Source organism: Engraulis encrasicolus, chromosome 19, assembly GCF_034702125.1.
Source record: "Engraulis encrasicolus isolate BLACKSEA-1 chromosome 19, IST_EnEncr_1.0, whole genome shotgun sequence".
NCBI lineage: Eukaryota > Metazoa > Chordata > Actinopteri > Clupeiformes > Engraulidae > Engraulis > Engraulis encrasicolus.
The window spans coordinates 27,916,892-27,926,891 of NC_085875.1; the positions used below are offsets into that span (position 1 = coordinate 27,916,892).

The 10,000-nt window shown below is 47.8% G+C and overlaps 1 protein-coding gene across 1 annotated transcript; it reads left to right on the top strand.

Annotated features, from left to right (window-relative positions):
- Nucleotides 1-1,243: 1,243 nt before the first annotated feature.
- On the top strand, nt 1,244-2,594 carry LOC134470086 (histone H3.v1-like). The gene has a single exon (XM_063224110.1). It carries the CDS (start codon nt 1,769-1,771, stop codon nt 2,540-2,542), a length of 774 nt encoding a protein of 257 aa, XP_063080180.1. The 5' UTR covers nt 1,244-1,768; the 3' UTR covers nt 2,543-2,594.
- Nucleotides 2,595-10,000: the final 7,406 nt, after the last annotated feature.

Below are 10,000 nucleotides of genomic sequence, written 5' to 3' on the forward strand. Positions count from 1 at the left end.
GTGTTCTCTCTTATCCCCTCATCCACCTGCCCCCCATCCCATCCCCATCCCCTTCCCCTCATGCACCTGTCTGCCCCCCCCCCACCACCACCACCAGTCTGGCCATTGATGAAATCACTGGATGCCTCTTGACATGCACTTTATCCCATCAGTCCATTCAATCAACAACCCCACCCCCCCCCCACACACACACACACAGACAGACGCACACCCACACCAAAATCCCCTAACTCCTAACACCCCACCCCCGCCCCCCATCCCTGTACCAGTGGTGGTTAATTAGCAACGACAGCTGGGTCAGGAGTGCTTAGGAAGCAGCCTCCCGAAAATAGAACGCAATAAATCAGGTCCCTCGTGCTCTGACAACCCGAGCAGTGGAAAATGGGTGAGAGTTCATAAAAACGCAAAAACGAAAAGATGGAATTGAAAAGCCAGGGAGAAAAAAAAACTGGTGAAAAAGTGAGAGTGGTACTGCAGCGAAATCAGAATCATAACATGGCACCTGAAATAGGGGAGAAGCATAACATCACACCTGGGACGAAAAATGGACTGAGCAACAAACACAATGAACAACAAGCACAATGAACAAAACACAAGCCAACGAAAATAGCAATTGAAGCATTGCCAGTGGCAGTGAGCACTAGGGAAACAATGTTGGACAGTTGGACTACTGCATACTGAGAACGCACAGAAGTCAGCAGGAAGTACTGTGTAGTATTTTGAAACAGAGAACTGAAGAGAGTATGAGATGAGAGCGAGAGAGAAAGAAAGAGAGAGAGAGAGAGTATCTCTGAGTAGAGGGTAGTGGCAGAAATGAGGAGCTAGCAAAAGGGGGAGAGAGAGAGAGAGAGAGAGAGAGATGTAAAGGGAGTGAAAGAAGGTGACTAAAATGTGTTCCGCATCCCTCCTCCCACTAACCATCTGATGTCAGGGCTGCGTTGCCATTGGCAACCTGTTTGGGAGGGAGCTGGGATGGCAGTAAGCCCTGAGTGAGAGTGAGTGAGTGAGTGAGCAAGTGTCAGAGAGAGAGAGCGAGAAGGGATAGAAAAAGAGGAGGGAGAGGAGAGTCAGAGAGAGTGAGCACAGAAGCAAAACAGAGCGATACTGAGAGCGGCAAACAATCGCAAGCAGACAGCAAGCAGATCTCTATCTCTCTCACACATACGTACGACAGCTGGTCAGCTGAGAGAAAAAGTGAGTGACGTTTTTTTTTTGCAAAGCCATTTGTTTTGATCTCTACTCTCGCTCCATCCTCTCCCTCTCACTGTTGTATAAGCGCAGCCAGAGAACCTGAGGGGAGGCGGAGACACAGCAGGGGCTTGGCCAATCAGCAGACGGTGCAGTCATGGGCCGGGCGGCCAATGGCACGTCAGGAGGGCTGCGACTGGTGAGGTGAGGCGGTCGGGAGTCTCTTATTAATGAATGGAGGAGGCGACAGGCAGCACGCGGCGTCTGTGTCCCCACTCGCACAGACGCTGAGGGCAGAGAGCGAGAGCAAGAGGAGAGGAGAAGAGAGGAGAGGAGAGTAAGAGGAGAGCGAAGGAGGACAACAGAGAGAGAGAGAGAGAGAGAGATAGAGAGGAGGGGAGAGAGAGGGGGTGAGAGAAGGCGAGAGAGAGAGCGAGAGAGAGAGAGGCAGAGCCAGAGTGAGTGAGTGAGTGAGAGAGAGGGACTCATAAAATCAGGCAAACAAAGCCAGATTGTTTGCTCCGGCGGCGGCGTTGGCAATCGTGAGTGGAGTGGAAGCGGGACGCAAGAGGCAGCAGGGATGGAGGCAGAGCAGGAGCATCATCATCTGAGGCCAGCCGACCACAACGGGTCTGAATGTGGAGCTGACCCAAACGCACAACACACCCACAAAGCTGATCAGAACCTCACAACCGACGACACTGAACAGAACCACGAGGCGGTGAAGGAGGAGCAGGAGGAGGATCCAGAGGAAGAGGTGATCCACCTCCAGGAGGAGGTGGAGGTGGAGGTGGAGGAGGAGGACCAGGAGGAGCCTGAGCCTCTCCTAGGAGCAGCAGAAGCTCTGGCCTCCTTCTCCTGTATCTCCACCACCTCCTCCACCAACACCACCACCTCCTCCTTCTCCCGCCTGCGCCTCCCCTCCACCACCAGCCCCACGCGGCGCTCCATCTCCATGGGGGATTTCAAGCGCGTGGGCCCCGGCTCGGGCTCGGAGACCCCGTCCGCAGCCTCCACGGCGCCCTCCTCCAAGCTGGTCACCCCCAGCTCCAGCATGGAGTTCGAGGCGGCCCGCCGTCGCCTCCTGGAGGTGGAGGAGCGCCAGCGCGTCATTCACGAGATGGAGCGGCGCCTGGAGGAGCTGCGGGAGGTGTTTGTGCGCTCGGAGCAGGAGGCCGTGGAGCACGGCGAGATCGTGGCGCGCATCTCAACCTCCGCCCAGCAGGGGGAGCTCTTCGCAACCGAGAACACGCAGCGGTTCAAGAAGCGCTTCAAGCGCCACCGGCCCACCATCGTCTTCTCGTCCATGCTGGGACTCCGCACGTGCCTGCCCTGGCCTGTCAAGCTCAAGTAGAGGGAGAAAGGAGAGCCAGAGGAGGAAGGAGAGGAACTGCACAACGGACTTATGATGGTCATCTTCTGCATCTTCTTCATCTCTTCCTCTTCCTCAAGGAGAAGAACTTCAGAGCTGACTTATGGCAATCACCATCATCATCATCATCATCTCCTCCTGTAACTTGAAGGAGAAAAACTGCAGAACTTCCTCATCCTCATCATCATCATCACCATCATCGCCATCTTCCCATTTGCCTACTGCTGCATCCTTCATTCCTACCTCTGGTAGATTCTTCGTCCCTTTCATCTGAAGTAGAGGGTGCCACAGGAGAAAGGAAAACAACTGTCTTCTTCATATGGTCATCATCTTCATCTTCATCATCCTTTCCATCTGTACATGGAGGAGACACATCTTCCTCACCATCAGCTCCATCATCCTTGGTCTACATCGCTTGTATCTCCTCCTATTCATTTGACAATCCTCAAAAACAGTCAAATCTTCCTCCTCATCATCATCACCATCCTCCACTTGCCTTCTCCTCATGGCTAGCTTCTCTTCCTGTGCATCTGATAGACGCTGAGGGAGAGAAAGAGCAAGAGAAAGACATGGGAGGAGAGGAACGAACGAAGCCACTTCTGTTTTCTTTGTCTCTGCTCTGTTCTTCCTGCCTCTTCTTCATCTCTATCTGTTTTATCTTCCTCTTTGTCTGACAATCATCTGAGGCCACTTTATCCATCCGCCATTCACCTTTCTGCAGCCTCACCCCACCTCACTTTGCCTCACCTCACCTCAGCTACAATGAGGGACGAAATCGCTTTTGTGGATTTACGAAGATGTCAAGCTTCCTGTCTCTCCACATTGTGGTGTGACAGAACTCATCCCTTTGTGTATATATTCGCTCCTCAAAAGAACCTCAAGAGACCTCAAGAACTCACCTCCAACACACACCCACACACGCATGCACACACACACACACCACACACACACACACTCTCATCGGTGCACAGACAGTCTGTCAAATCCATACACTGTGTTTTGTTTTTGTTTCCATTTCTTGTTTTTTTTCAATTCATGGAATTTTTATTTCCCTTTTTCTGATCTTCAGACAGGTCAGTAATGAGACTCTTAAATGCTGAGGGTCTTTTTCAGCAGCAGTGGGCTTGTTCCCATTTCGTCCCCGATGTGCTTACTTGTGCAGGCTGTTTTGCTTTGTTTTGTTTTGGGTTTTTTTGCTGATTGGATGCACAGCCTGCCGAGGACAGGACAGGATGGAACTGGACAGCAGCTGGAAGCAGTCAGGAAGCTGGAACCCTACCCAGCATCCAGTGCTGCCTGCGGGGATGGGGGTCAGCGGTGTGTGTGGGGAGGGTAATGTGGAGTGGAAGGATGACTGCTGGACACTTCAGGGGAGGGGGTCACGACTCGACTCAGGACACTGCACTGTACAGGGGGGCCCAGCCTGCTCCCCTCTCCCAACCCCTCTTCTTTGCCTCCATGCTGGTTCGACTGGGATAGTCACGGTAACAACCACCTCCTCCCACTATCGCCTGTACTGTAAGTTATGCAAAGCTGCGTGTGTGCATGTGAATATGAGTTAGAGTGTGCTTCTCAGTGAGAGAGCCACCGTGTGTCCAATGCATACGTGAGTGAGAATGCGCTTCTGATTGAGAGGCGCTGTGTGTGCATATTAGCTGTGTGAATGTGTGTTTCTGAGCGAGAGAGAGTGAAGAGAGGAGCGGTGTTACCTAACCAGGGAGACTTCAGGGGAAAAGTGAAGGAGAGGAAAGAGGGTAACGGAGGAGTGGAGATGACGAGGATGACAGAACAGCCCTCATTACAACCTCTGTTCTCCTCTCCTGTCTTGTCCTCAGCACCCCGAGGAAAAGGAGATGGGAGAAAGATAACGGGTTCTGATTGATTTTGTATTTTTATGTGGAGTGGCCTTGAATGGTGCAGAAGCATACAGAGTGGTTATCTGGGTTCACAAATGCTTATATTCAGATTTTGCTTTCTCTTCTTGTTTTTTTCCTATCTAAAGACTTCAGACATTTAAAGACATTCTGTGAAAACTACAGCAAACAAATAGTCGATTTCCAGGTGCATTTTTTGCGATTGATTCTGGGCCAGACTTCTACGATGATAACAACAGGGTTACAAAGACAGTGGACAGGTGTATGTGTGTGCATGATGGCAAGCAACATCCTACATGGCATGGGGTAAAAGGATCAAGACAACATGCCTAAGGCATCCCAGCATGCCTTGCTCTTGTAGCTGCATGGCTGGTTGGAATGAGAGCTGAATATATGATGAAAGGAGAGCAGAGGAGAGGAGACAAGAGGAGAGGAGAGGAGAGGAGAGGAGGGGAGAGGAGAGGAGAGGAGAAGAGAGGAGACGAGAGGAAAAAGACAGCGACTGCTGGTCCGTTCAATGGACAACCCACCTGTGGCCTCAGCGGTCTGTCGCCTGGCAACGCTGTTCTCTCCTACGCCTCTTCCCGGAATGTTCATCTCAATAACAACATTAACCGACCGACAGCAGAAACGTCTGAGTCATCCGCCATGACTGATGACTCGGGAGTTGGAAGCCTATCGCCATCACATGCACAAAGAAAGACTGAATTGAATCTTTTTAACAATTGATTTTTTTTTTTAACAAACTCGAGCTTGGGCATATTTCACCTGTGTACAACAGCCTTTTTTTGTAGGAATTCAATGTGGCAGGACCTCTATGGCTAGGACCATTTGCATTTAGGGAACTCTAGTTTATCAGCTGCTATGACAACATTAATCTCTAGCGTACAGCAAGGACTAGTTATGTTAAAACAGGGCATGAACACATGAAATACCTGAACTGATTGCTGTGGCCGACGTGGCAATACTTATCCTTTAAGACATGTGTTTTACTCTCTGCATCCTATAAAGGGGCTTGAATAGTGGCTAAGGTTATTAACATGGTATAGCAGAGGTCTTTCTGTAGATCAGGTGATAATAGAGGGATTTTTGCTACAATGTACTGTACCACATTTTCACTAGATGACCTAGTCTGACATGACACCAACAGTACATGGCAGGATGATGTCGATATGTCAATGTGTATGTGTGTATGTGTGTGTGTGTGTGCGCGCGTGCGTGCTATTTCCCATTGCTGTGGTTTTGGTGTAACAGGAAAATGTGCATCTGAATCCCATTGCAGGGCTTGTGCAGGTATAAGCAGGCTATTGTAATGCTTAGCTTGCTGACCGTGTTTTTTGCTGGGCAAGCTACTCCAGTTATCTCATCCCTCCCTGACATCACCTCTCCTCTCTCCTCTCTTCACCACTCCACTCCTCTACTCTCTTCTCACCTCTCCTCTATTCCCCACGACACTCCTCTACTCTCTTCTCACCTCTCCTCTATTCCCCACGACACTCCTCTCCTCTCACCTCTCTTCTTCTCTCCTCTCCTCTCCCCTCTCTTCTCCACTCCTCTACTCTCCTCTCAGCTCTATCTTATCCTCCCCTCCCCCCTATTCTCTGGTCCTCTCCCCTCTCGTCTCCACTCCTCTACTCTCCTCTCAGCTCTATCTTCTCCTCCCCTCCCCCCTATTCTCTGGTCCTCTCCTCTCTCCTCTATTCTCCTCTCCACTCCTCCCCTCTCCTCTCACCTCTCCCCTATTCACCACTCCACTCCTCCCCTCTCACCTCTCTTCTTCTCTCCTCTCCCATCCCCCCTATTCTCCTCTCCTCTTCTCTCCTCTCCTCCCCCCTATTCTCCGCTCCTCTCCTCCACTTCCGCACCTCATTTCCAGGTGGCCTTGTTCCACATTTAGACCCCTCGCTGGCAGACTGGAACTTGGAACTTGGCCTCCATACCTCCTTCTTCCTCTGTCTCACACCCATCTCTTCCTCACACACACCCTGTGTTCAAACATGGTCGGCACTCCTTGGCTTTGGTGAAGGCAAGGCACTTTACCTGATCTATTTCGGGCAAATGCCTGAGAGAGGAAAGGAGGAGAGAGAGCATATGCGAGAGATGGAGGCAATTGATTTTCTATGCAGCTCAGATGCACACAAATAGGTCACGAATTGATGAAGAATACAGAGAGAATGGAAGTAAGCAGGGTGTTTTTTTAATGGAGACATATGCAAGGTCATTCATCATTGTCACTGAAATGGGGTTTGTTGTTTTATTGTCTGCCATCTGAATGTATCTAATCAATTATTCATGTCAATTTCAACCTTGGAATGGTGTACTGTCTCTGAAGACTTGAGATTGTGCAATACGTTTAAAATGTACATGAAGTCATCTGCTGAATAATTGAACCGAATAGGATGCTACTATAGCCTGCAGTAGGGTGGATGATCTTTGCAATGATTTCAATGTTTATGGTGTAATTATTTAAGCAGTTCTGCATAGAAAGAACACATTTACGTGGCATTTCAAAACTAAGAAGAACAAACGAAGGCGTTTCCTTTTGGAACTTTGTAACGGCTCACTGTAAAATTGTACCTCTACACAGCGGAGTGTGTGCATCCAAACGGACACTCCATTAATGGTACTGAACATACATGAAACTGACGACTTGTAATTCACATGCTGACCGTGGTTGGCTGCTTTTTAACAACGTCTGCCTTGTCGTGAGCGCAGAGCGCGCATTCTTAGTTCTTGAATTTAGTCATCAGCGATGGTACTTAAACGACATGTTTGGTATGGGTCATGGTTCCGTGATATCTCGTGCTGACGCGCCCGATTGATTCCCCCGTCCGTGTCACGGTGCCTGTCTGCCTGCCTGATCAGCTGAGCGGGCTCACGAGGCGGATGCGTGTCGACTGCAGTACCTGCGTCAGGCAATTTCAGGGGGGGCGAAGCATCGTGCGTAAAATGCTGCTACTGACGCGTCATACCACGCACGCCAGATCCGCTGATGCTCCAACTGTCCTCTATCGACCCGTATAAATGCTTGTATATATGTACATTTGGTCGCTCTTTGTGTCACAAGGGCTACGTTTTATCCTTAATATGTCTAATTAATCCCGGCGTGTAAATGTGTTCACCGATATGGTTTGGGAAGGGGTGGCGTAGTAGACTTCTTCATCCCTATGAAATACAGACACTGATCATTTTGTTGGTTATGTTGTTTACATATCCAATGCAAACCTAATCCATTCGTAGTGCTTGGAGCTGACGAGTTTTTTAAGAACAACATATTAAGAAAAACAGTCGCACTAAAGTCTGTAGGTTTCCTGTACAGGGAGCGCCATCATAATTGCCTTATCCGACGCATACATGATATATGAATCATGATATATACATGATGTAGTTATTGTACATAGGACAAACTGAGTTTGGGGCAGGTTGAATCACTTTTAATCCCATGCACACTGTTTTGCACTTCATAATCGTTGGGGTTTTTTGCTATGAAGAGAAAAAAAGCTTTCCCAAAGAACTCTGGGCCCACTAGCTGAATGAATGTACTGCATGGCACACTGACGTGCTTATGTTTGACCTAACACCTAGCTGTCTGTGTGTGTGTGTGTGTGTGTGTGTGTGTGTGTGTGTGTGTGTGTATGTGTGTGTGTATGTGTGTGTGTGTGTGTGTGTGTGTGTGTGTGTGTGTGTGTGTTTGTGTGTGCGTGCGCGTGTGTGTGTAGTCTACTGTATTTGTACCTTTTGAAATGTTCAGTAGACTTATGTTCATTTAGAGGCGTGAGAAACAGCTGGGAAATTTATAAACGGAGTGATCGGAGTGGTCACATGCATTTTTACCTTTAACATTCATTTTCTTTCAAAGAGTATGCTTTATTCTCCTTCGGTATATGTATATACTGTATTTGTATTTATATTTGAGTCAAATCTTTATCAGAGTTGGGATGCACTGATGGACTAATACAATAGATTACAGTAAAAGCTAACACAGACATTATTAGTGCAGATATTACTGCAAACTGGATAGAGGCTTTACCAGGCTTTACCAATATTACTACCCAGTGAATGTACTGCAAATGTTTTACGGATTATTTATACTGAGGTTTGCTTATTTTTAGTCTTATATAAGGAACATGTAATGTAAACTTTTGGCTTTTCAGATAGATATCAAGGAATTATTTGGAATGAGACTAAACAATGTTTACCTTATACCTTTCTTGATATTCTGTTTACTTTGTTCGTGGCTATAAGAAACCTGCTGAAATTGAATTTCTTGCTGGGCCTAAATGAATGTAATGTTCTAAGCTCATGCTTCTAGTGTATCTGTAGTTAGTGTAGGTCTCCAGACAGTGCATACAATTATAGGCTACAACGCTTAGACAGATGTTACCAGTTAGAATTCAGCATATATAAATATAATGCTAAATGCTACATCTCCGAGGGGGAGAGAAAAGGAGATAGGAATGGGAGGAAAGACACACATACATAGAGAGAGAGAGAGAGAGAGAGAGAGAGAGAGAGAGAGAGAGAGAGAGAGAGAGAGAGAGAGAGAGAGAGAGAGAGAGAGAGAGAGCAGGATGGTTAGCAATTTATTATTTGCATCCTCCTCATCATAGAGTGGTGATGCTGAGCCAGAGGGAACTGAGCTCTTCCAAAGACAACATGGAGGACCAGGCACGCTATTTAAAACACTCAGTTTGCTGTTCAGCGAAATACAATACGATCAGGCTGCAGACAAGGACGAGGAGGGAGAGAGAGAGAGAGAGAGAGAGAGAGAGAGAGAGAGAGAGAGAGAGAGAGAGAGAGAGAGAGAGCGAGAGAGAGGGAGAGAGAGAGAGAGAGAGAGAGAGAGAGAGAGAGAGAGAGAGAGAGAGATGAGAAAAAAGAGTAGTTCCTGAGGAAATATATTACCGTATGGATCAAATGGTGGGGCACATACTGCACAGTATTGTATCTAAAGCAAGCAGGGGATGGTCATTTATGAAAGATGATTAGAAAGGAAGCTCATTATTAATGAACATACCCCCATAACAGCATCAGGGGTGAATTTGCTCCAGTAATGATGTGGATTATTAGTTGACTTCATGAGATTTCAGGAAGATCCAAACATAATATACAGACAAAAACCTACTGTGCATTAGGCCTTTTGTTAATAGTGTTCACCCATTCCATTTGGAGTCAAGGCAAGCGTAAAGGAACGTAGCAAACACACACACACACATAGCTAATTTGCTAAGGATGTCTCCTGCTGGCTACTCCTGCTGTTTGATTGGCTGTGCTGAGCGGCAGCATATTCTACTCTATTCTCACTGTTCCATCTTGCCTCAGCACATCACATCAGCACTTCTACACTGCTGTGTGTTTGGAAGAAAAGGATGCAGAGAGGAAAAGAAGAAGAAGGAGTGAGAGGGAGAGAGAGAGGAAATGGGATGAAAGAAGGTGTGTGTCTGAAGGAGGCTAGAGAAGAAAGACAAAGCGAGGGATAGAGAAGAAAGACAAGACGGTCAAAGACAGAGAGGGAGAGACAGAGGAAGACACAAAGAGAGATACACAGTAAAAAATGCAGTGTTAA

Excerpts from the sequence above, each read along its gene's own strand:
- LOC134470086 (XM_063224110.1), top strand. The coding sequence starts at position 1,769 with ATGGAGGCAGAGCAGGAGCATCATCATCTGAGGCCAGCCGACCACAAC.